The 27,378-nt window shown below is 43.9% G+C and overlaps 1 protein-coding gene across 7 annotated transcripts in view; it reads left to right on the forward strand.

Annotated features, from left to right (window-relative positions):
• Positions 1-27,378, forward strand: part of INPP4B (inositol polyphosphate-4-phosphatase type II B) — a 440,596-nt gene that overhangs the window by 194,710 nt on the left and 218,508 nt on the right. For 5 of the 7 annotated variants that reach the window (XM_072755181.1, XM_072755185.1, XM_072755179.1 and 2 more), the window contains one exon: positions 4,560-4,639. In XM_072755181.1, coding sequence (XP_072611282.1) covers positions 4,560-4,639 — 80 coding nt within the window. Of the gene's footprint in view, positions 1-3,220; positions 4,208-4,559; positions 4,640-27,378 lie in introns of those variants that run through there. The other 2 variants (XM_072755184.1, XM_072755183.1) reach the window with 1 other exon arrangement.

Consider the following 27,378-nt stretch of genomic DNA (forward strand, 5'->3'; position numbering starts at 1 on the left):
CGCGGGGCGGGGCTGGTGGGATCAACTGCGTGTCACTCTAGGGAGAGCACGTTGGGATTGGGGCAGATGCCCCAGTGTTGGTCGCCCTGCTTGATGTCACTCTCCAGCCAGGTGAGTGAGTGAAACTGCAGGAAGCAATCCAGGGTTGGCTGCTTGCACCAGAATGATCACGGCGGGGGGCGGGGGGGCACTCAGGAGCTAGCGGAAAGGTCAGAGCCACGTGCTGCACAGGCAGAGAGCGCCTGGCGGAGGGAAAGGGAGCAGCCGCCTGTCCTGGAAATACAGCCCGGCGTAATGGGGACAAGGGACGCCGGATTGGAAAGCAAGAAACCCGGATTCCAACTTGGCCTCTGCACATTAGCCGGTTCTGGAGCCACGTGCAAGCGGCTAAGTCCTTGCACTTGCACGAGCTAAGTGCTTTGCTCACTTTGATTCTCAGGACCACAACTCTGAGAAGGATGGAGTTCCCGCCTGCGCCTTTCCTCGTACCGCGGTCAGGCCTGGGGATGGTGTAGGGACTCCTTCCAGACCACAGACGTGTGACGACAAACAGGGCCTGCCAGTCCCCGCTGGGGACAGCCAGTCCGGGGGCCGGGAGGAGTGATTTAATGGCCCAGATTTCCATTTTCTGGACAGAATAACATTTAACATGACACTCCAGACCTCTGAGCTCCAACTTCACTGAGACTCTAATTTTTCTGTTGTTGTTGTTCGTCTTTCAAATTTTTCCACTGATATTAGAGCTTCCAGTTTAAAACCATTACGACGAGAATGTTGGAAACAGCCCCGAAGAAGAGCTGGAAAGGCTCGTTCCTTGAGTTGTGTCTGAAATGTAAAAATCTTCGAAAAACCTCTCTCAAATGTTATGGTTATGTCTACAGTGACAGCAAAGATATAAAATAGCTTTAGATTAAGTTATTCTCTTACATTAGCCTTAGTGTGCTCTTTTCCCTCCGTGGGGACTTAGGTTTCAGCGACAGAGACTGTTTCCCTCTGATTCATTCTTTTTACAGGAGGCCAGTGAATATTCATGCAAATGAATGAGATGTTTTATTTATATTGAGGTGAAGCAAATCCCTAAACACATGCTAGAAAGTAAATATACAGGCAAGTTCCACCGTTAGTGACGCAGTGCGGAACGGTTAGACGCGGTCTTTGCGGGTTTCACCAATGCACTTTATTTGTATAATGAATAAGATCATATTTATACCTAAATAACACCTCCTCCGGTTTGACATGTTTTTAATAATGTCATTATGTAAATTAGTCTTTAACAAGTTGAGTGGTTTCTGCAGACCCTCTTATCCTTTGCGATGAGGCATGTCGCTGCCAGTGATGATGGAAAGTCCGACTCGGGGGCCTTGCCCTAGGCCCGCTGCGAGCACCCAGATGGAGGCAGGAGGCGTGCCACGCGGCCCCGCTGTCCTGGGCACCGGGCTTGGCTCCGTGGCGGAAGCCCAGGACATTCAGGGGCTGAGGTCCCGACTCTACAAGCAGCTGTGCCTCGTGCTGTGTGTGTTGCTCATGTTTGAAAATAGCCACTCCACCTGTCCCTCCCTGCGACATTCCAGTCTGCGGCATCTGCCACTTTCATGGATGAAAAGGCCTCAGTCACAGTCGTGACATGTGCACTCTGTTCTGTGAATCCCCAAAACCATCCATACCTTCGAAATCTCAAAAGGCGGAGAGAAAATACTGTGAGATTTTGAGGCATCATGAAGTCTCTATGAGTTCAGAGCTTCCTTCGAGCGAGGAGAAAGGATGAGGAGTAGTTTAAAACCCAATAATCAGGGAAAGAGGAAGCAAGAGAGACATCTGTTTAGACACCAGAGGCTACGGCGAGCTTTGCGGCAATGACACACAGTCCAGTCCGCACACAAAAGTCGTTTTGATTTCCTATGTTTATTTATTTTATTTTATTTTATTTTATTTTATTTTATTTTATTTTTATTTATTTTATTTTATTTTTATTTGTTTTATTTTATATTTTATTTTATTATTTGTTTTATTTTAAATTTTATTATATTATTTTATTTTATTTGTTTTATTTTATATTTTATTTTATTTTATTTTATATTTTATTTTATTTTATTATTTTGTTTTATTTTATATTTTATTTTATTTGTTTTATTTTATATTTTATTTTATTATTATTTTATTTTATTTTATTTTATTTTATTTTATTTTATATTTTATTTTATTTTATTATTTTGTTTTATTTTATATTTTATTTTATTTGTTTTATTTTATATTTTATTTTATTATTTTATTTTATTTTATTTTATTTTATTTTATTTTATTTTATTTTATTTTTTTACTACATATTCTTTTTGATTGCAGTTCAATTTGGCAACATACAGCATAACACCCAGTGCTCATCCCATCAAGTTTCCCACGTTTCAGCGAACCATAGCACTTGGTAGATGCCTGCAGAGAGAACCTTCTAACATCCATCTCCACCACGGCGACAGGCTGACACGCTAGGTTTGATGCCAGTCGTTCATTCCTTCTCTGTCAGCGGGTGTTTATCACATGGCCTACTACGCGCTGGGCCGTCAGAGTCTGTGGGAACACAAAGGAAGGCTCCTTGTGGGGCTTCAGATCTCAGTTATTTTCAAGGGAGTTACACAATAAGCAAGTATACATATTTTATTATTTTATTTTTTTAATATTTTATTTATTTATTCACGAGAATACACAGAGAGGAGAGAGAGAGAGGCAGAGACACAGGCAGAGGGAGAAGCAGGCTCCATGCACCGGGAGCCCGATGTGGGACTCGAGCCCGGGTCTCCAGGATCACACCCTGGGCTGCAGGCAGCGCTAAACCGCTGCGCCACCCGGGCTGCCCAAGTATACATATTTTAATATGTATTTTAATTTGACTTAAATAGACATATGTATGTCATATGGTGGTGAGTGCCAGTAAAGAAAAATACAACAGGACAAGAAATAGAGAAAAGCAGAGTGGATAGCTGGGGAAGGGGTGCTCCTGACGGATGTTCTGGGAACATCCTCCATCCATCCTGTCTCTGAGGAAGCGTCATTCATGCCTTGGTCCAGCCGGGTCGTTCCCAGGCTCTTCTCTGCCCTTTGCTGGAAAGTCACCCTAAATTCCTTCACGCTTGGTTCATGGAGCGCTTGCACCGCCTTTCCGGTCTTGACTCCCACACATTGACGTCTCATCAGAGCTTTTTTCCCCCAAAGAGTATTTTCACCTGATGTCGTTCGCCTGGTAATTTAGCCCCATAATAGTCTCCTGGCTTCGGCCAGGTGGTGTCTAGGCTCTTCGGGTTTCCAGTTAGTGTATTGGGTTTATGCTTCCTAGCGCAAGCATCTCCAACTTTAGAACTGGTTCGTATGTCAGATGCTCACCTTTAGGTTTTTTGAAAAAAAAAAATCTAAATTGGAAAGGGGGAGAAAAATTTGGACCCGAAGCTTTTTTTTTAATTTACTTTTTATTTTTTTTTTATTTTTTTTTATTCCTTAAGCTTAACAGCTGTGAAGTGTGGCTGCAGCCTTTTTTTGTACTAAATAACTGCACAGTCTTCCCTGAATCGTCCCCAGGCTCCTCAAGCCCAGGCTCTCGATCCGGTGCACACCTGCAACAAATAGAATTGTTTGAGGATAGAATTTTCTAGAAGATGTAGTGTTGACTTCTTGTGAAGCATCGCAGTGTGTTGGGCAGCAGTGGCCTGGATGGTCTGGGTTTGATAGGTTCGTGGTCACTTCCAGACCTTGAGGGGGAAACGAGAAATACTATTTATGGTGGACCGTAGCATCGTGACTTTAAATCAGAAGCAGCCGGGAATATTAAAGAGGGACAAAGATCTATATCCTGGAAGAGGAAAACCAATTTGGAGTTTTATTCTTTACATCACGAGTCCACGAGCGTAGAGGGGAGATATTCATAGATAGTCCCCGGCCAGTGTGATAGGTCAAGAAAGCAATTTTAGAAAATGTGACCGACAAGTACCTCTCTCTCCCGTGTGCTGGGCTGAAATCGTCCCCTGCTCCTGTAGAAACGACAAAAGGAAACAAATGCTCTTCGGCGTCGCCGTGATGGGGGAGCAGCACAGCGTTTCTATTTATAACTTGCACAAGAGTCCCACATAAAAATAGCTGCAGCCAACAGAGTTGCTTATATGTGGAGTCCAAGGGCGCTGCCCCAGGGGCTTGGGGACTTGTGATCGGGACGGCGGCGGCTCCGGTAAATATATCAAAAGTCTGTCATCCCGTCCTCGGCCTCGGTTTCGGCGCGGAAGAAAGTCAGTTTGCAGGGAGGTCCTGGCCGCTGGATCTGGTGATTTCCCAGGCCGCCGGCCTCTCTGCTTTTAATGACAAGGAAGCCCGGGCACCCCTGGGCTTGCACCCCTGGGCTCCCCCCCGGAGGAGGACGTGCCACTGCGCCTCCGTTGGGGTGACTGTGTCTCTGCCTGGGAAATACTCGCAGGCGACCGGGCTCGGTGCTTCCTTCTCGGGGCGTTGGTAGGGTCGGTGCGACGGCGACGGCGACGGCGAGCACTCGCAGCTAACGGGAGCCTGTGCCTTCTTGTTTCCAGCGCAGCTTCCTGGGCTATGCCAGCTTCACCGTTGGGGAGCTACTGAGGTCCAAGGAGCAGCTGCTCGCCCTCAGCCTGAGGTGGGTCTCGTCTGTCTGTCTGTCTGTCCGCAGGAGTGCTGTCGGGTGAGTAGCCTGGGCCTCTGGCTGAGACCTCGGGGCGGGAGGTCCCGGCTCTCACAGCCGCTTAGAGGTCACCCGGGCCGGCCCGCGGTCTCCGCAGCTGCAGGCCCAGCGAAGCAGCGATCATTCGTCCAACTTCACGGTGAAGTTCACGGCCCGTCGTCGGGGAGACCTACACGGTCCCCAAAGTGCCCAGGTGCTTTGGTGCAAGCAACCGAAATGATGAGCATGCTGTGAAATATTTTTTTTTTTTTTCTGCTACTTGTTAAAATGTCACTTTCTAAGCCAAGCAAGGTTCTAGGTTTGGAATATGTTTGCGGGTGGGTGAGTTGATTATTCTCCTTTTTTAAATATTTTTTTCTGCTACTTCTTAAAATGTCACTTTCTAAGCCAAGCAAGGTTCTAGGTTTGGAATATGTTTGCCGGTGGGTGAGTTGATTATTCTCCTTTTTTAAATATTTTTTTTCTGCTACTTATTAAAATGTCACTTTTTAAGCCAAGTAAAGTTCTAGGTTTGGAATATGTTTGCCGGTGGGTGAGTTGATTAGTTGATTATTCTCTCTCTTTTTTTTTTTAAGCTCATTCGGTTGCTCTCCTGTTACATGTAAGACATAAGTTAAAACAGACTCCTAAAGAAAAACTAAAAACAAAAACAAAACAAAACAAAACAAATACAAAAAAAAAAAAAAAAAAAGCAGACTCCTAGTGAAGCAGGCAGTAGATCCCAGGTAATTTTGAGTGCAAATACGATTTATTTTGACATAGAAGACGAGACAGCGATCTTTAGGAAGTCGTACAGTGTTTTAATGCCAATAAGAGTATGAAATAGAATAAACTGTTTTTGAGCTTCATTATGAATCCCAAACAACCGTCTCCCAAAAGAAGACATGTGCCGTCTTCTTTTTTTTTATTTTTATTTTTATTTTTTATATTTTTTATTTTTTATTTTTTATTTTTATTTTTTATTTATTTTTTTATTTTTTACTTATTTATTTTTTTCATCTTCTGACGGAGTAGTCACAGCTACGATCTTGTGCCTGTGAAGATCACCACCTCGTGATACTTGCGTAGTATAATAAAGTACGAAAACCGTAGAGAACCCCGTTTGTGAGTCTCAATAAGTTGACGGGACGTGGAGACACCCCCGGGGAAGAGACGGGCGCTCGCCTTGCACCTTGCCCCCCCCACCCAGGACACCTCGCGACCCACTCATTTGAGCAGACACCGTGGCGATGCTGGCACCTGCACTGCTGGCTGGGGGTTTCCTGATCCTTACGTCTTTGCATTTTGACTTAAGGGGGGGTATAAGGTGATTCAAAGCAGCTCGTGTTCATACAGAAAGATCAGTGTTGATGGGTTCTAATGAGGCCTTTATCCTCATTTTCCGCTACGTCTCTTAAATATCTGTCGCGTGTTACTGTTGCTGCTGTTGTCGTCGTCCTATCTTATTCGGGAAGAATCGTAAATCCTTCATAGTTGCGTGGTGTCATTCCCAATGAGACTTGCCGTGGTTACGTTCAGCTGGAAGTCTGCGTCGGCTGAGAAGTCTAGCTTTATCCGTGTCGCCGATACTCTGGAAAATAAGTGTCAGCGCCCAGCGTGGGGGTGAGCTCTGAGCGGAGCGCCCCGTGCTCATGATACGTGGGGCCCAGCACTAAGCTGACTTAGGGCGACTAGGAGGCCAGGCGTGTTCCAGGTAAGATGCGCCGCATCCCTCCCGCTGCTCACCGCAAGCTGTCGCGTCCGTTATGTCGTAGCCACGTTAGTGCCGCACGTGTAGACACAGGAATCAGGGCAACGCGAGTTCTCAGTGAAATGAAAATCAGTCGACACCTACGATGCCTTGGTGGCAGAGTGGGAGCCGGAGGGTCAGATTCGGAGTCCTACCGTGGTGAGCAGACAGGAACGTGATTATTTCGGGTTTGGGTGCAATCAGCAGGAATGTGGTTATTTCCGGTTTGGGTGCAATCAGTAGGAATCTCCCCTTTTGATTTTTAAGACCTCTGCCTAATGCTTATTTGATTCTACAAAAGGAAAACAAGTTCAGCAACAGAGAATTCAGTTTTCTCCCAAAATATCTTTTTTTTTTTTTTGACTAATTCTGAAATCAGGGAGGTGAGCGTGTAGGATATTCTTCTTTCCTTCCCTTTTCCTTCTTTTTCTTTTTTTTTTTAAGATTTTATTTATTTATTCATGAGACAGAGAGAGAGAGAGGGACAGAGACACAGGCAGAGGGAGAAGCAGGCTCCATGCAGGGAGCCTGATGTGGGACTCAATCCTGGGACCCAGGGTCTCGCCCTGGGCCAAAGGCAGGCGCTAAACCATTGAGACACTCAGGGATCCCTCCCTTTTCCTTCTTTGCCAGAATTGTGGGTTTCTCTCCCCATTAACCTGACATGTTGCAGACTTCCACTGCCTTTTGGTCTCTGACCCTCGAGGCTGTCTGCTTCAGGCGTGACTCCTCCCCCCGCCCTGGCCCCCCGGGAGCCTCTGAGGTCTTGTCCTGGGAGAGCATTCTGTTAGGGAGAAGAAGCATTTTTGTGTTGTTTTGTTTGTTATGTTTTGGTTTGAATGTTGCTTTGCACTGGTAACATCTGCATTTCCTTCCTTTTAGATTCCAGGCAGTATTTCTTTTTTTTCTTTTTCTTTTTTTCCCCAGCATTATCTCTTAAGAGGTTTATTTATTTGTTTCAGAGAGAGAGAGAGGAGAGCCCGCGGGGGGGTGGGGGGGGTGGGGGGGTGCGGACAGAGGGAGAGGGAGGGAGAGAACCTCAAGCAGGCTCCTGCTGAACACGGAGTCCCACGCAGGGCCCGATCCCAGGACCTGACCTGGGCTGAAATCAGGAGTCAGACGCTCCACTGACCGAGCCCCCCAGGCGCCCACCCCGCCGTTATCTTTAAAGCAATAGAAATCTCAGGTTTCTGTGAAACAAATGCACAGAAACGGGGTACATTTGGCGTGAACGTTCTTTGTGGTGAGCTTCCCAAGAACCTGTGTGGTTTTGTGTCCGTTGTCCCTTTGGATTGTTTCTTACCAGGAAACTCCAATCCCAGAACTCTCCAGCTAGCTGCAGGGAGCGCCATAGTTTTCATGTGGCCACGATGTCGTTTGCGCTTTGACCTGGGATTTTTTTTTTTTTATAAATTTATTTTTTATTGATGTTCAATTTGCCAACATATAGAAAACACCCAGTGCTCATCCCGTCAAGTGTCCCCCTCAGTGCCCATCTTTTTAACAGAATTTGGAGTTGAATTCTTCCCCCGCCCCCCGCATGAGATTTAAAGGGGGCAAGAAGTCTGTGTCTTATTTATAGATGTGGACTCAAATTTCATGAAATGGCATGTAGCCCGTTTTTAAAGTCGTTGGATAAGATCTATTTGCATGCATTAGAGACAATTCCTCCCACGCATCAGGTGGTCCTGCTCATGCATCGCGTCTTCATTTAGACACATAGCTGCTCACTTCCCATCTGAGCACTCCAGCATCCCGACTGAACCTGGTGTCTTTGCTTGGTACTCACCCTTTTTCTTTTTTTAAGATTTTATTTATTTATTCATGAGAGACAGAGAGATAAGTGGAGAAGCAGGCTCCATGCGGGGGGCTCGATGCAGAATTTGATCCCAGGACCCTGGGGTCACGCCCTGGGCCAAAGGCAGAGCTAAACCACTGAGCCACCTGGGGACCCCCTCACCCTTTTACTTTTGTGTTCTAAGTTACCCTTTCTTGCTATTTTACATTTGGTAGTTCCTCTCTCCTCTGACTTCTTTTAGATCTGAATTATATTTTCTGTTCTTGTTCCCTGATTTGTCACCGTATCTTCCTGACTTTCAGGGTAAGGTCCCTGTAGAGAGGCTTACAAATGTAGGCATGAAAGACAGTGGATACGGGACGCCTGGGTGGCTCAGGGGTTGAGTGTCTGCCTTTGGCCCAGGGTGTGATCCTGGAGTCCTGAGATCGAGTCCCACGTCTGGCTCCTTGCATGGAGCCTGCTTCTCCCTCTGCCTGGGTCTCTGCATCTCTCTGTGTCTCTCATGAATAAATAGATAAAATCTTTAAAAAATTAAAAAAAAAGAAAGACAGTGGATAATCGTAAAATAATAGTAAGAAGGAGGAGGAGGAGAAGAGGAAGGTTCTAGTGCCTTATGCTCTGATAAGTGCATTAGAGAGATTGCCTCACTGGCCCTTATCACATTAGCCTACAATGTTCCTCTTTTGGCCGCTTTGTAAATTGAGAAACTGAGATATAAAGAGCCGCCTAGTGGTCTGCACAAAGCCACGGCGCTCATACGTGGGGCAACCAAAGGACGGAGCCCCACGTTCCTGACCGCAAAGCCCGTGTCCTGGTAACCCACTTCTCGTGTCCTGGGATGAAGGAGAAAACTGAGAACCTCCTAAGCCACATCCCACGTCGTGTGACTTAGATAAGGGAGGAGCAAAGCAGGACTCCGGTGCGCCCCGTGGTCACGGTGTCTTCCACTCAGGGTTCCTCGCGGCGCCGCCTCTCGCGGTGAATGAAGACATGGGGAGGTCAGCGTGCCACGAGGAACTCGGACGTGTCAGCTGTTGGTGGTGGAAAGTGGGGAGCGGCCTGCCTGGTTAGGGACGCCGGGGAAGCCTGTGGGGTCTGCTGTCACCGCAGAAGCTTGGCGTTACCAGGCCCTAAGCCCGCTTTGCTGTGCAAGCACCCGCCAGTCGTTTGCTCCGTGACCTCCCGGAACGTCTCAGGACCACGCAAGCACCCTGGGCACGTCCTGATCCTGTTGCGTGATTTAATGAAAGAATGAAGAGATCAGATCCGTCTCTGGGATGGTGCTTGCAGTCGGGAGCAGTGACATTGCCCCTGAAGCATTCAGACAACCACAAAGGCAGATAAAAAGGTGGGGAAAGGGTAAAACTTCCTTTTTGGGAAATCCTCCGAAGAATTGAGACAGATGGATGCGCCCTGACCTTGTCCCTGTTGCACGTGGCCCCGTAGGTGAGGCTCCGTTCCCTGCTCATTCACTCAGCCGGCGCTGAGAAGGGATTTTTTCATGTGGAGACTACAGTGATCGGTTTTTTTAGAAAAATACCTAGAGGGCATCAGTTAGTGTTTTGCAGCTGTTACCAATCAAGCTATTAATGAGAGGGATCTCATCGTTTATTGAGCAGCTACTAGCGTGCAAAGGAGGTCTAAGGAGGTCTTCAGCGCCCGTCACGCGTGATCTTTGTAGCCCGCGCCGCGTCGTCACCTGTTTCACAGCAAGTTTCGCAGCAGCCGATGGGACAAGTAAGATTAGAATCCAGTTTGGTCCGATTCCAGAGCTCGTTCTGTTTTATCTTCCTGCCTCATAGGAAGCTAATGATTTAATGGAATCTTTGCTTCCTTCTCTATTTTATATTGTTATTTTATTTATTTATTTATTTATTTATTTATTTATTTATTTTCATCTATTTATTCATCTATTTATTTATTTATTTTTATTCATCTATTCATCTATTTATCTATTTATTTATCTATTTATTTATCTATCTATTTATTTATCTACTTATCTATTCATTTATTTATTTTTATTTATTCATCTATTCATCTATTTATTTATCTATTTGTTTATTTATCTATCTACTTATCTATTCATTTATTTTTATTTATTCATCTATCTATTTATCTATTCATTTATCTATTTATTTATCTATTTATGTATCTATCTATCTATTTATTTATTTACTTATTATTTTGTTTTTCTATTTTATATTCTATCCTTCGGAGAGTTTCAGAGGCCTCAATTCTTTTTTTTCCTTAATGCTTCATCTTAAAATTCAATTGCACGTGCCCACGAGGTACTAGAGGTTCAACAATTACACCCTGGAATTTTGATTCATGACCAGGACTTCCTCATATTTATATGGATGCAAACTGAGGACCATTTATTTCTGAATGGCATCCGCCCAAATTAGTGAATATAGCGCAGCCGACGCGTTAGACTACGTCCGAAACCAGTAACTTGCAGGGTAACAGTGAGGGATGGATCGTAATACGCTGGAGAGGCTGAAAACCGTGTTTAGAATTAACTATTTCAGCGTAGGCCGCTTTGCCTTGTCACAGAGTTGTCGGTGGGACGCTCAACGAGCGCCCTGGTATTTCTTCTGTGACGTTTTGCATATGACCCCTCCCAGGTTAAACAAAAATCTATATAATTTTATCAGAATGGGTGTGAGAAAATATTCTTGAGCTCATTCAGAAAAAGAAAACCTGTTTTCATTTATTCTGCTGCGTTCACCATAGTGGTGTCATGTGACATACACCTAGGACTCCGTGACTCTAGGTAGACTTGAGGTGTCGTTTTAATTTTTTTTTTAAGATTTTACTTATTTATGAGAGATACAGAGAGACAGGCAGACACACAGGCAGAGGGAGAAGCAGGGTCCATGCAGGGAGCCCGACGCGGGACTCGATCCCGGGACCCCAGGACCACGCCCTGGGTCGATGGCAGGTGCTAAACCGCTGAGCCATCTAGGGATCCCCTATGAGGTGTCGTTTTATGACACCCGGGTGTGCGGGAGAGGCCTCGAAAGACATGCACAATAGATGTCCACTGTTTGTTTTTAAATTCCCCCTATTTTATGTGACATTTATGCGTGTAGGTATTTGTGCCTATATAAACATTCCAGATTGTGTGTGGATGGGTATGTGTTTGTGCATCTGCATTATTTTAGGATTATTTTGCTTTCTTACGAACCATGAATACTTATTTTCCTCTGTTGTCAAATGTATGTGCTTAGAGAAGGTAAGGTCCAAATTACGAAATCTTTAGATTTTTATTTTTTGATGTTTTGCTTGACCTTCTTTTTATTTTAAAAGATTTTATTTATTTTTTCATGAGAGATAGAGAGAGAGGCAGAGACACAGGCAGAGGGAGAAGCAGGCTCCATGCAGGGATTCCAATGCAGGACTCGATCCTGGGTCTCCAGGGTCAGGCCCTGGGCTGAAGGCGGCGCTAGACCGCTGAGCCACACGGGCTGCCTGGACAGAAGGTTTTAAAGGATGGATTTATTTTCATTTCAAATGGAATCAGACTTTCATAGAGTTTTCATTTCCTATCACTACTCTTTCCCTGTATGCAAATAACAGTCTTGCAAGTTTCCTTAATTTAAGCACCAGATTATACTCTTTAAAACCATATGTATGAGTATCTCTTTAACGACATCTTCTCTTATCAGTATTTATTTGAACTTCAGAAGGATTTAAGAACTTACAGCCACACACTTTAGTCATCGTATATTTTGAATGTATTTATTTCTCTTTTAAAAGTCTTCCGGTATCAGAAAGTAGGGTTACGGCAGAAAGATCTGCTGGTTCCACAACACTGATTCTCTATGTGTGTCTAGAACATTTTCTTTTTTTTTTTATAAATTTATTTTTTATTGGTGTTCAACTTGCCAACATATAGCATAACACCCAGTGCTCATCCCATCAAGTGCCCCCCCTCGGTGCCCGTCAGCCAGTCACCCCCATCCCCCGCCCACCTCCCTTTCTACCACTACTTGTTCGTTTCCCAGAGTTAAGAGTCTCTCATTAGAACATTTTCTATATTAAATAAAGGCAACGGACTTTAGCAACTGGAAAAAAAAACCCTCTTTGAGACAGAATTGCGTATCTGTGATTATTATAAGAAACAGTAGCATTATGCTCTATTCAATGCACCAATGGAAAAGTTAGAGGACATGGAGGACATGGAAAAGCTACTTCACTGATGCTCTTGCATAGAATCTTCTAAACACGCAGATTAAAATCCCCGAGAGCAATGCAGAAGGACAGTGCATGGTCTTCTTTGGGAGCGAGCAAGCAGGAAGACACGCAGGTCGGCGGCAAATGCACCCACGTGATGGATCCAGACACACAGGTGAGGGGAGAGCCCTGCACCTGCGGGTGCTTCCTTCTCCGTGTCCGGCTCGATCCAAGTGGACATCACGGGAAGCGCCTCGGCCCCGACACACTCGGACCTTGTGCACCCCCAGGAAGAGGCTGCTAAGGCGCTGTGAGCTTTGCAGTAGGTCACGCTTGTCCCGTGTCTTCCCTTATCCACCCCCCTGGCAACCGGGCCTGGAAGGTGATATGTCCCTGCTTTGCATAGCAGCGTCTGACTTCCTCTAGGTCGCGCCGCTGGGACAGGATGGAGAAAGGGGATCACGGCAGAAGCGTCCTTGGTATCAGGGGTTTCCTAGGGAATATGCATTTTGTCTAGAATCTTAAATAGTTTCAGAGAACAGAGGAGGCCTGGGCACTTCAGCTTCCTTTTAGACCCTTTCGTGGCAGGAAGTGCAAACTCCGGAGGCCACGCGCAACTTGCACATTTTGAGACAGGTGAGCGTCAGGCAAGTATCGCTTTCTAGTGTCGAACGTGATGCCCTTGCCGTGGCTGCCACGCTCCGTCACGGAGCTAACGAGATCAGGCCTCCTGCCTCTTCACAGTGACCTCACTTGAAAGCAGCTTTTGTCCGACTTTAAAGCTCCGGAAGGGATGTGATATAGTAGGAAGCACAGCAGGCTTTTACGCCAGACTTGGGTTCAAGTCCCAGCTCCGCCGACAGCTGCGTCACCCCCGGCATGTCGCCCGCTCTCCGTGACGTCTGTCAGGGGAAGTAAGTCGTGATGACCTCCCTCCTGCGTGATTCTGAGCAATTCACAGACGTCGTGAAGTGCTGGGCACCGCCTTGCCTTAGGGGAAGCACCCAGCAAGGTCGGTTCCCTGCTTGCTGCGCTGAGCCTTCTGATGCCCTCGACTGTAACTCCGCGTTCGCTTCATTGGCTTGTTTAGATTGTTCCAGTTTGTTCTTTCCTCTTTCTTTCTCTTTCTTTCTTCTTTCTTTCTTTCTTTCTTTTTCTTTCTTTCTTTTCTCTTTCTCTTTCTCTCTCTTTTTCTTTTCTCTTTCTTATTTCTTTCCTCCTTTCTTTTTTTCTCTCTTCTTTCTTTCTTCTTCCTTTTTTCTTTCTTCCTTTCTTCTTCCTTTCTTTCTTTCTTTCTTCCTTTTTTTCTTTCTTCTTTCTCTTTCTTTTATCTTCTTTCTTTCTTTCTTTTTTTCTTTCTTTCTTTCTTCCTTCCTTCCTTCCTTTCTTCTTTCTTTTTTTTCTTTTCTTTTCTTTCTTTTCTTTTTCTCTCTTCCTATCTTTCTCTTTCTTTCCTCTTTTCTTTCTTTCTTTCTTTCTCTTCTTTCTTTTTTCTTCCTTTTCTTTCTTTCTTTTTTCTTTTATCTTTCTTCCTTCCTTCTTTCTTTCTTGTCTCTTTTATCTTTCTTTCTTTCTCTGTTCCTCCTCTTTCTTTCTTTCTCTCTTTCTTTTCTCTTTCTGTCTTCTTTCTTTCTGTCTTCTTTCTTTCTTTCTTTCTTTCTTTCTTTCTTTCTTTCTTCTTTCTTTTCTTTCTTTCTTCTTTTTTTCTCTTTCTTCTTTCTTTCTTTCTTTCTTTCTTTCTTTCTTTCTTCTTTCTTTCCTTTTAAAAATATATGTATTATTTGAGAGAGAGAGAGAGCAAACTGGGGTGGGGTGGGGGGTGGGCAGAGGGAGAGGGAGAGAAGCTCCAGCAGACTCTCCACCGGGCGGGAAGCCCCAGGTGGGGCTCGATCCTATGACCCCCGAGACCATGACCTGAGCCAAAACCAAGAGTCAGACATTGGACCAACTGAGCCATCCAGGCACCCCTCAAGTTCTTTCTTAAAATGTGACTTCCACAATTCTCTGAAATGGTCAGTGGCAAAGGGGTCAGTTTAACCTTTGATCTAGACATAATGTTTCTCTTCTTTTTTTAAAAAATATATTTATTTATTCATGAGACACACAGAGAAAGGCAAAGACACAGGTAGAGGGAAAAGCAGGCTCCCTGTGGGGACCGGATGCGGGACTCGATCCCGGAACCCTGGGGTCACGCCCTGAGCTGAAGGGAGATGCTCAACCACTGAGCCCCCCAGGCATCCCTAGACATAATGTTTCTCTGAGAAATAAACATCAGACAGGGCTCCTCATCAGGTGGCACAAACTGGCGAGAGGCATGTGGAGAGCAGTTTGGCTAAAACAGAAACAGAACTGGGCAGAACATTTTCAAGAAATTATTTTACTTAAGATTTGGACAATATAGCATTAAGATCAGGACAGAAATTCCTGCATATGACACAAAGAGTCAACTGCTGTTGGTGTTTACTGAGCACTTTACTGCTGCGTATGTCACTGTCTACAGAAGCAACTTCAAGTGACATTCCTCAGGCCCAGACTGTGAGAATATAGGGAGACATCACACACAGAAGTAGGGGCATTGGCTTCTCCAGCTGATGGTGTATCAACATCCCCTAGGGACACAGTTGCCTAAAGTCAGGAAAAAGCTCTGACCTAAGCCACCTGCTACGTATTGTTAAAATTATATCGATTTAGTATGAAATCAGAATATGCAAATTGTGCAAACATCGTGGGCTCAAAGTAGCAGAGAAGCAGAAAGAGTAAGTGGTTCAGAGACATCCATGCATCCGGCTCTGCTGCTGCTGAGCAAGACGGTGGCCTGGCCTCACGTGTGAGCTCCCCTGTGGAGCAGGGACAACGGTGGTTCCCATCTCGCAGGCTGCAGCAGGGTCCACGAGGCTTACTGATGTGAGATGTGTGCGACAGCGCCTGATGCGTAGTATGTGCTCAAGAAATGCAACCCAAGAAATACAAATATGATTTGTATTTATTTATTTATTTATTTTTTTTTTTTTTATTGAGTAGCTTGCCTAGCCTTGGGTTTGGTGTGGCTTTGTTTTTGCAGATAAGGGTTGGACATAGTGTATAGAGCCTGGTGCAAAGCAGGTGCAAATCCTGCTCATCGCCTATCATTAAAACCATTGCTGTTATTATTCGGCATTTCACCCAATTCGTCTTTCATTTATAACATAAATGGCTCTGCAGTCATATATTTTGCGTTTTTCTTTATGTTCCTAATCCATTTTCATGAGGCTGTAGGTATGACCATGGAAACCAATTAGCACTTTCTTAGTTTGCATTATTCAAAAGGTGTCATATTCCTCAGATTGCAAATTAGACCTTTCAGTCACCGAAGGGACAGCACATGCTTGGAGCACGCTTTAATAGCTTCTCGGCTTGTACAGAAAAGCCGGAAGCTGCTCCTCTTTTAAAATGCAAATCACATAAAGTTAATATCTGTACACAAAGACGTACCTGCTTAAGAACTTTGAGAGCTAATGTAGCTTCGAGGATAATTTACAGGAATGATTAGGCCTGCAAGGAATTACATTTGACCTGAAAATTTGGTATTGGATTTGCCCGTATTTACTAAAGTCACTTTCCTCATTATCATTGTACATTTCTGCTGCTCTGGACACATTTCAGCTTTTTCTAAAGAGTGTTTTGTTTTGTTTTTTTAAAACACGAATATCCCTTCAGTTTATTCATAATTTTCTTTGAATGGAGGAGTTTTACGTCAAATAACTTGGAAAATGCTGTGCTAAGAAAACGGAACGGGTCACTCTGCTGTAGGACTGCTCAGGGCCTTCGTTAGTCAGTCCTTGGGGCCCTTGGGGACTCTCAGGAGACAGGTGTCGCCCGCAGCTTTCCCAAGCTAATCTGAGCACAAGAAGCCTTCTTCATGGGACACCTGTTAGCAGCTTATCAGATGCCGTGTTCCAAGAAACACAGCTGCATGGTTGAGAAAACGCAGACTTGGAGCAAACACAACCAAGGCGTGGGCGACGGCCTGTATGTATTACCCCCCCCCCCCACACCTGTTCTCGGACAGCTGCGTCCGTAGGCAGGGCCCCACCCTCCTGAGCCCTCGCTCCCCCACACTGTGGCCCCGTGCGTGGGCCCCGAACACGCCCGACCCACACGGAGCCTCCTGACCCTTACCCCGTCGCAGGCAGGGCCAGCCTGTGGCCCGTGACCTGGGCGGACGGCCGTTGGCGAGATCCGGACGCACCGTCTCTTGTGTTCATCGATGGGTTTATTTTCAGCTTGATAAGCAGACACTTGTTTTGACGGTTACCTGATCCGCTTACTGCCCCAACCTGCACATCGTTCTTCCCCTGAAAGCTGTGCGTTTGGGTGTTTGCCTTTCTTGGTTAAAGGACGAGCCATCAGATACCCCGAAGGTAGCAGGTGCCAGGAATCTCAGCAGCTTTTCTCAGCTCCTGCTTTCTAAACTGCTTATCTGATCATGCCGTTCTGCTGCTGCAAGCGTCCTGGTCCCTCCCGTGCCCCCCGCCCGCGAGCAGGTGTCTAAACATCTGTGTGTAGAAACCTCAGCCAAGATCTACAAGATAGTGGGTCTGCTGCTTCAGCCTCGCCGGCAGCCGCACGTCACCCCCGACGGTGGTCGCCACTTCCTCTGTCGTTCGTGGTGGCCTGTGCACCCTCTACGCCTTGTGAAAGTGGAAACCAAATCCCTCTGCTTCTCTGGGACCCCTCTTCTCGGGGTTTGGAGCTCAGTTTCAACTTTGGTCAAAACACACATGACGGCGCCTGTATGTGGAAGTGATGCACCTTCGATTCTTTCCCACGCTGATCACCGACGATTTTCCCCCATTTGTGGCTTCCTCTCGCCCAGGGAACGAGTCCTACCAACCCAGAGCGGCCTGGAACGCTCCAAATGGACTCTCGTCGGGGACTTAGAAACAAGTCTCCGGGCGTGTCAGTGGAAGGTGCTGGTCACCCCCCACCAGGCTTCTCGGCTGCCTGTGACCAAATCGTGGTCGGGCTTGAGGTCGCTGCCTCAAGGAGGAGGTCGGCACGCACCCCTCGGCCAGCTGGCAGAGGCTTAGCGAGACCCCCGGAGGGTCGCTGTTGTAAATTATTTCCAGTAGGGTTTGACTTTGCCGATCTATTGATCTATTTACATATTGTCAGTTCTACTTAATAGGCACGAGTGAGCTCGTTGGAGCGACCCTCCCAGAGGGAATATGGAAAGTCACCTGCCCCGGGACACCTGACTGGCTCAGGGGGCTATAACCATCCAACTCCCTTTAGCTCAGGTCATGACCTCAGAGTCTTGAGATTGAGCCCAGAGTGACTGTGGAGCCCACGTAAGATTCTCTCCTCCCTCTGCCCCTCCCCACCCTCTCTTTCCCTCTGAAAAATAATAATAATTTTTTTTTTTTTTTAAAGAAAGTTACCTGCCCCTTGACAATGTATTCCCCCTTAAAGCATGCTCTAGCTTAGGGTTTTTTACCCTAATCTATTAAGTAAAATTCATTTCTGTCTGTAGTTCTGTGGCATAGTATGGCTGTCTCATGGTACGAGTACAGGTGATAGAGATGGCATGCAGTAGACCTAAGTAAGGGAAAGAATTGTCAGGAAAGGAAGACAATGGAAGCTAAAGAAACCAGAAAACGTAAAAAAAAATATAAGAGGTTTTAAGAATGCAGAAGAGAAGGATGAGATCAAAGATAAAAGAGATATGATATAGAATGAGAAAGAAGAAAATAGAGTTTATTTTGCTGCACTTGACTGATTACATTTAGTGCCAGTGTTTGCACTTTGCTTTCAATATATGCAAACCGTTTTGTAGGCTGGGCCACAATGAGGGATAGTTGCTTCTAGCAACGGGCCCACCCTGTTTTATGGGTGATCTGTTGGGTTCCTTGATCAATGTACTTAAGCTTATGAGAGTAAGAAATACTTAATAGAAATACCCAAATGCCTGATAATGAAAAAGTCTTCTTTAGAGCACGGTGGGGAACGGATGAATTTGTCACACTGTGGAACAGTTTTACATCTTGCATATAAAGGAAGTTTTTTAAGTCACCTGAAATCATTGAATGATGATTTAAGTTAAGTTGATCTAAGTGGTGCTGGGCATATATTATTGCATTATTACAAGCAAGTGAAATGACCGGATTCGCTTGTAGACACATGCCGAGTAGATCTTCTTAGAGTCACACATGTCAATTGGAAAGTGAATAAGCACACTCCTTTAGAAATTAGTATAAGAATTGATTGTTTTTTTTTTAAGTTTCTTTTCTTTTTTAAATTTTTATTTATTTATGATAGTCACAGAGAGAGAGAGAGAGAGAGAGGCAGAGACACAGGCAGAGGGAGAAGCAGGCTCCATGCACCAGGAGCCCGTCGTGGGATTCGATCCCGGGTCTCCAGGATCGTGCCCTGGGCCAAAGGCAGACGCCAAACCGCTGCACCACCCAGGGATCCCCAAGAATTGATTGTTAAAAACAGATTTAAGGTGCCATAATGAGCCGGGGCTAATCCTCATCCATCCATCGAAAAGCAGAGCAGATAACCTGAATTTTATCTCATTTTTATCTTCTTCAACATTGCCGCAGTCTCTCCAATTCAAAGCAGGTTTGAGAGTTTCAATCCTAAACTTAAAAATGGTGTCTAGTGAGGGTTATTTTTTCTTATCAAGACTCAAACCGAAGATTTTTCCAAGGACTTAGAAGAGGAGAGACAGTCTCTGAGGGTCCTTGGGTTTGCGTGTGTGTTGGCGGACTGCCAGCCAGCACTGAATTTCTGAATTTCTTGGCTGTTGAGACATAGCTCTAGTACCACTAAAAATGAATTGCTTCTATGACCGATTCTATTATTGCTTCTGTGATAGAGCTTCTAAAGTGCTTTTTTTTTTTTTTTTTTTTTTTTTTTGCTTTTAAAGTACTTGAAGGTTCTTAGGCCTGTGGTTGTAATGTTGGAGGAAGTTTCTTTCATCAGGAATGTTAATTACTTTGCTTAATTTTCCCATAAGTAAACGTCACTTGCTAATGATAATAACACCATTGAGATTAGCTTTAAAAATGTGTTCATAAACTAGATTTTAAGGAAAAAAAATCCCTTCATATTTGGGTAGGAAAAAAAAAAACTTTTCTCCCTACTTTTTCATGCATCTCTTCCTCCCTTAAGCCCCCACTAGTCCTTGAAACAAGTACCGTTCAAGTGATATTATCTTTCCTGCCAAACTCATTCGAAGAATATATTTAAATAATAAAGGATATTTAGGAGGAAACGGTAAAAAGACATAACTCGTTTCTTTTTTTTTTTTTGACATAACTGGTTTCATAGCATTTGTTATAAAAGTTCATTATTTTCTCAGAGATTGTTTTTGAAAATTCTTGGAGTTAAAAAAATGCTAGTCGTGGATGTGATATGGCAGCAAAATTTTCTTTGTGTTTCAAGGATAAAGTGAGTAAAAGATGAGAATACATATTCTTTGGAGAGTGTTTCTCCTTTTTTATACTTTCCAGGTCTATTCTTCAATGAGAGCTTTAGTCACGTTCCATCTAGTGCCTTCTCTATAGAGAGATGGAGTCAGAAAGGAGGACTGATGAATTTCCCCGAGATAAGGAGGGTTTTCTTCTGGAACTGATTTTAAGAATCGAATCATGAACAACTCTGAAGCTGGAGAGGCAAAGAATGGAGAACAAGCAATATTTTATGACAGCAAATGGAAACTCATTCTAGGAAAAAGTTTCCCTTTCTATGTTTTGGTTCATGCATATTAATAATCAACACATAAAGCCAATTCATTAGGGGTCCAATGCAGACTCTGGGACTGAAAACCAAGTCACATCACTCTTAAAAATTGTGGCCCCTTCTGCTATTAACTAGACATTAACTTCAAGAAGGAACAATGTGTGTACGTTCACTTCAGTTTTATTGGCTCAAAAATGAAGACTTTGGATTTGATGATTAGATGAACGCGAAGGTTCTTCGTGAAGATTGTCACTATCTATGACTATCACATGCTTAAAGGGGGTTGGATGAGGAAACGGGAATGAAGGGGTGAGGGTTGCAGGCAAAAAGAGGTAAGGGAGTAATTTTTTTTGCATCACTTAGAGGACTTAATTAGTGAGTTATACAATACAAAGTATTGATTTTTACTGGATAACTTCTGTGTTCCTGATAGCTCTTCCACAGTCCAGTTTTAAGAAGTCTTTAGAAACAGAGGTACTGCTTAGAGTTTTGAGGGCACCTCACAGGCTTCATCTGTAATTGGGATAGAGAGTACCTCATAACATCAGAATTGAGATTTTTTAGAAAATAATGCATGCGATGCAATTGCCATCGTACCTAGTACATAATAGTACTTTTTATAATAAAAATACTATTTATATTATAAATATATATTATATTAGTTTTATATTAGTACCTAATAAATGATCCTTACCATCATTGTCATCATCAACCTGAGTGTCTCATAACACTAAGCTGAATAGCATTTTTTTTTCCCAAAATGAATATACACCCACTCTAGGCTGTTTATACCTACCTGTCTTTGGTTATATGTGTCCTCCACCTGTGGCCAGCGGGTGAACCATGTGTAGTTCAGTAGGCAAACAGTGCCAGTCACATCTGGAAGGTGGCATTTGAGCAAAAACTTGGAGAAGTTAACCCTGTAGATATCCACTGAGGAGTGATGGTGGCAGTGGTGATGCTGTAGCCAATGTAAAGAACAGTAAAGAGGCCCATGAGGCAAAAGTTGAATGAGCAGTACAGGGAGGACAGTAAAAGAAATAAGGCCAAGGAGGTGGCAAGGGCCTAGGTGCCTCAGGAGTGAAAGCCAATGTGTCTGCTTCATCTTCACTCTGAGTGGAATCATGAGGGTTTTGGGCAGAAGAGTGTCATGACCGGACGTGCATTGTGGGTTGTGTTGAGAATAGACTCACTGCAGGAGGGCAGGAGTGGAAGCAGGAGGCCAAGAAGGAGGTTTCTACAATAACCTAGGTGAAGAGTGACAGTGGCTTTCACCTGGGAGGTGGTTCGGAGGTGCTGAGGAGCGACCACATCCTGGATTTATTTTGAAGACAGAATAAATAGGATTTGGTGGCAACATGGCTGTGACACGAAAGAAAGGAAACAACAGTGAACCCAGAGATTCTGGCTTAGACTTTGGGGAGCAGTGGAGTTGCCACTAACTTAGTAGGGGAAGGCCACCATGAAGCAGGTCTTCAGGGAAAGATTGAGAGTTCACTTTTGAGCATTGTCAAGTTTAGATGAGTAAAGTTTGTAAGAATGAATTAATAAACGGATAAAGAAACTAAAAAGCAATCGTGTAAAGCCTCAGAAACTGTTTTAAACTGTAATCAAGAGAAGCAAACGCATGAATAATAGAGAAAAGTTATCAACAGCCACTCTGGAAAACAGTATGGAGGTTCCTCAAAAAGCTAAAAAATAGGGATCCCTGGGTGGTGGATCAGTCAGGTAAGGGCTGACTCTGGATGTTGGCTTGGGTCATGATCCTGGGGTCCTGGGGTCAGGCCCTGCATCAGGCTCCACACTCAGAGGGGAGTCTGCTTGAGGATTCTCTCCTTCCCTCTCCTTCTGCCCCCTCCATTCTAGCTCTCTCCTCTCAAATATGTAAATAAACCCTTTTTAAAAAAAAAAGCTAAAAATAGAAATACCCTACAACTCCGTTTTAAAATTCATTGACAAGACATTTTAGGAAGAATCTGTTCAAGGTTCTCAATAAAGTCCTTTAACACTTCAATCTTTTAAGCAATAATAGGATGGGGAAGAGAAAGTAATAACATTCAAAACATAATGACTTAAATAAAGCCATATTGGGAAAAGGAGTAGTAATTCGATACTTCAGGAAACAATCTCATGCAAAGAAACACTCCAGTGTGCTTCTTCTTTACCACTCACACAGAATGCTTTATTTCTCACATTTCTGGTCAACAAATGTGTGGGATGCCTGTGGAATTGGGATGCACCACCCTCCCAGTACGGGGACGTGTTCACCCAACCAGAAGCTATCAGAACCTTGGGCTTTTGAGATTTTTATGGAGAGTTGATCACATAGGCAGGGTTGGTCATTCACCCAATTTCTAGCCCTCCTCCCCTTCATAGAAGAAAGAGTGTGGACCTGAAAATTCTAAGCTTATAATCATGTCTTGTTCTTTCTGGTGACCTTATCTAGGAGCCCACCAAACATTGCCTCCTTAGACCAAAAATATTCTTATCATACAGGAAATTCCAAAGGATTTAGGAGCTCTGTCTCAGGAAACAGGGTCAAAGACAAAATATATTAGAACAAAAGATGCTCCCAGTGCTCTTATCACTTAGGAAATTACAAGGGTTTTAAATTTTTGTCAGGAACCAGGCACAGAATACAATATAGATTCCTATTATTTCACAATCAGTAAGACAGATGATAAGCCCAAGCAATATTTCAGATTTCAGAATACTACTAGTTCCTGCATACTCTTACTTCTCCGACTGTTTTCATGACCAGTACCATCATCAACACAATAATAACAATTACTGAGTGTTTGCTTAGATTGTCTCATTTAAGTTTCAAAAAAAAAAAATGTAGAAGGTAGGTAGTATTATTATCACTATTTTATAGATGAAAAAAAATTAAGCTTAGAAGCATTAAGTAAATTGTCCAATACCGCATTGCCGGTAAGTTCCAGAGGAAGATAAACAAAAATAGAATGGATGAGAGAGAAGATAATTTGTAGGCATAGCAATTTTTAAGGGTGCAATAATAGACTTATTTCAAGAAAGATGGGCCAGATTCAGTAACCAAAGTCATATTAAGGTAGAACTTTCCAGACATCTGCAAATGTAATTCAAATGGGCTCTCTATGAAGAAAGCAAAAGTAATGAATAATGTCCAATACTGAGTTACATTCTAGTAATTTCTAAAGTCAGAGGTGTTTTTTTTTTAAGATTTTATTTATTTATTCATGAGAGACACAGAGAGAGGCAGAGAGACACAGGCAGAGGGAGAAGCAGGCTTCCTGTGGGGGGCCTGATGCGGGACTCGATCCTGGGACCCTGGGGTCACGCCCTGGGCTGAAGGCAGAAGCTCAACCACTGAGCCACCCGGGCGTCCCTAAAATTAGAGGTTTTAAGAGTGTTACAGATTGAATGTTTGCATCTACTCAAAATCCATCTCTTGAAGCCCTACCCTACCCACTGTGATGTTATTTGGGGATGGGATCTTTGGGAAGAGATTATGGTTATGATGTCATTAGGATGGGGCCCTCATGATGGAATTAGTGCCCTTATAAGAAGAGACACCAGAGAACTTGCCCTTTGTGTCCATCGTGCAAGGATGCAGCGAGAAGGCGGCCGCCTGCAGGTCGGGAGGAGATCCCTCACGAGAATCCCACCATGCTGCCACTCTGACTTCAGCTTCCCGCCTCTGTAACTGTTAGAAAATAAATTTCTGTCGGTTAAGCCACACAGAAGACTGTACTTTATGGCAGGCTCACAGACTAAAACAAAGAGCCACTATTACGACTCTGATAGAGTCTTTGGAATAGACTTTCAAATCACGTTCTCATCTCGTCAACTGTGTTTTCCTGCTGTTACCAGGATGAATTAAACCATAAAAGTTCCCGCCGTTGCTGTAGGTCTCTGATGAGCCACACACACGGGTCTCTGTTCTGTGGGATAGGACTTTCAAAAAGGGGATCCCTGGGTGGCGCAGCGGTTTGGCGCCTGCCTTTGGCCCAGGGCGCGATCCTGGAGACCCGGGATCGAATCCCACGTCGGGCTCCCGGTGCATGGAGCCTGCTTCTTCCTCTGCCTGTGTCTCTGCCTCTCTCTCTCTCTCTCTGTGGCTATCATAAATAAATAAAGATTAAAACAAAAATGGATAAAAAATTTAAAAAAAAAAAAAGGACTTTCAAAAAGCAGTTAAGAATAAGACCTACCTCAGGAAATAGCAAGTGAAAGAAGAAGGCAAGAGAGTAAAACTATTTTTACTATGTTTGGGCTGCTTAGTCATCCCGGATAAATTAAATATATTATAACGGTTTGTGTAACAGATGGAGATATCATTGGTCACCTTGCTTGTGCCTGTAACACAAGGGGCTGTGGCAGTCTGTGTGGCTTATAGTCATGAGCCTCCAAATTTATTATTATTATTATTATTATTTTATTCAATTTATTTAAACTCAAGCAAAAAAGACAATTCACCCATTCCTCCCACCACCCCTCCCGCAGACTCCACCACTACCAGTCTGTTCTCTGTGAATATTGGGCACCATATATAGGAGAGGTCATATAGTATTTGTCTTTGTTGGGCTTGTTTCACTTAGCATAATGCCTTGAGGTCCATCCGTATTGTCACCAATGGCAAGATTTCATTCTCTTTCATGGCTGAATGTTTTGGTGTGTACACATACACCTAAGCACACAGAAACACACGTACGTGCACACATACGTACCATTCATCCATCAGTAGATACTTAGGTTGCTTCCATATCTTGGCTATTATATATTTTTTTATTATTATTTATTTATGATAGTCACAGAGAGAGAGAGAGAGGCAGAGACACAGGCAGAGGGAGAAGCAGGCCCCATGCACCGGGAGCCCGACGTGGGATTCGATCCCGGGTCTCCAGGATCGCGCCCTGGGCCAAAGGCACGCGCCGAACCGCTGCGCCACCCAGGGATCCCCTATCTTGGCTACTATAAATAATGCTGTAGTGAACATATCTTTTCCACTTAGTGTTTTCATTTTCTTTGATAAATACCCAGAAGTAGGATTGTCGGATCACATGGTAGTTATATTTTAATTTTTTGAGGAGTTTCCATACTGCTTTCCATAGTGGTTGTACCAATTTACATTCCCATCAGCAGTGCACAAAGGTTCCCTTTTTTCCACATTGTCTCCAATACTTGTTATTTCTTGCCTTTTTGGGAATAGCCGTCCTAACAGGTGTGAGGCGATATCTCATTGTGGTTTTGATTTGCATTTCTCTGATGATCCATGATGTTGAGCATCTTTCCATGTACACGTGAGCATCTGCATGTCTTCTTTGAAAAAATATCTATTCATATGCTCTGTCCATTTTTTAATTGGATTGTTTTTTGCCACTGAGTTATGTAAGTTCTTCATTTTGGATATTAATCCTTTAGCAGATATATGATTTGAAAATATTATCCCCCATTGTTTTGATGGTTTCTTTTGCTGTGCAGAAGCTTTTTTAGTCTGTCATAGTCCCACTTGTTTATTTTTGCATTTGTTCCTGGGATTTGGTTATGTGCAGGCATTTTGTGTTTGGGTGCGGTCCATACCACAACTGCCCCCCGGAAATGCAATTCCAGGGGTTCAGGAGGGAGCTGTGGGAAGAAGCCGTTCTGTCCCTCATAGTATATGAGGCCCGGGTTATGATTCAGAAAGTGAGAAATTCAATTCAGTGCGGAAGTACCTGGGAAGGGTGTCATCAATCGGAAGGTTCCAGATTATGTGTGTTACGTAATGGAAGGAGATGGTGCTGCCGACAAGAAACAGTCCTCTCCCTTGGTGAAGAAAGTAACTCCAGACATGGGCAAGAACCACAGGAGAGTTCATGCTGCTCTAGGGGAGAAGCCAGTCTTAGAGCAAAGTTTAAAAGAAGAGAGAGAACCGTCCCCCGAGGTCTCTTGCTCAGAGGGAAGATCACACGGTGCAGGCGACAAGTTGCCTCGGAGCTCAGGAGCAGGCTGGTCAGGACTAAACTAAAACCACAATTTTATGAGGATTTTTCAGAGAAGAATGATAAGTACATTGGCAAGCAGCGAATAACAAGTCCCCACCATTTTGTCTTTTAGTTTTCAGAAGCAGATACTTATTTATTTATTTATTTATTTATTTATTTATTTATTTATTTAATTTATTTATTCATGATAGACATAGAGAGAGAGAGAGAGAGAGAGAGGCAGAGACCAGGCAGAGGGAAAAGCAGGCCCCACGCAGGGAGCCCGACGCGGGACTCGATCCCGGGACTCCAGGTCATGCCCTGGGATGAAGGGAGGTGCTAAACCACTGAGCCACCCAGGGATCCCCTAGAAGCAGATTTTTAAAAAATCAGACGTGGAATTCTGATTTCTGCAGCTTAGGGACCAACCTCGGCACTGCTGCTGACGCGTGAGGTGGTCTTGAGCCTGTCGGCCTCTCCGGCTTCAGTTTCTGCAGAACGAATTGGACGGTAGTTATTTTCTGCTCTAAACATACTATGATTTTATTCAATCCTAATTCTGAGTTCTGAGGAATTTATCCGGAAAAAAAAAAGAGAGAGAGAGAGAGAAAATAGCTGCATCCAGGGTCATTTAAAGCGAGAAAACATTTATTTGGAACATACGCTTCAGCACTTCGGTTCTCAAAAATTTGCAAAAGGATATATAGCCATTGCTCTTGAGTTGAAAATTTTAATCTTGTGACCTTTATCTTTTACTGTCTTTCTGCTTCCTGCCAAAACCCATTCTTTTCCTTCTATGGATTCTTTTTTAGAGAGAGGATAAAGACCTCTTAATCACCAGTAGGTAAGCTGTTTTATCATCAGAAATTTTAGAATGGTATTTTAAAAGAGTGGTATTTGGAGAAACAGTAAATGGCTTTCTCATGGGCTTTATGTTGAAAAACTGTTGCAGTACATTTGATCCATTCAAATGCATCTTCAAAATCTCTTTAGCATTAATGAAAGCAGTGTGCCGTCTCCTCGTAGCGGTGTCTTGAACTTTGGTTGAATTACTTTTCTCTCTTTTAACAACAACAACAACAAAAATTCTGTAGGAATGTTCACTGTTCTATCTAGACTGCTTTACCTGTGACTCAGTCGCATTTTGACCTCTAAAATAATTACCGGATCATTTAGGAAGACCGGGTTAAGACGACATAGCAGAACAAAATAAAGTCAGAAAATGGGAAATTTCAGGTCTTTGTAACATTTTAAAATGAGCGCTGCCCTCGCTAAAGTGAGTTTCCTTATAGTGGCAGTAACCATGACTCACCCTGACCGT

Source organism: Vulpes vulpes, chromosome 4 (genome assembly GCF_048418805.1).
Source record: "Vulpes vulpes isolate BD-2025 chromosome 4, VulVul3, whole genome shotgun sequence".
Classification (NCBI taxonomy): domain Eukaryota; kingdom Metazoa; phylum Chordata; class Mammalia; order Carnivora; family Canidae; genus Vulpes; species Vulpes vulpes.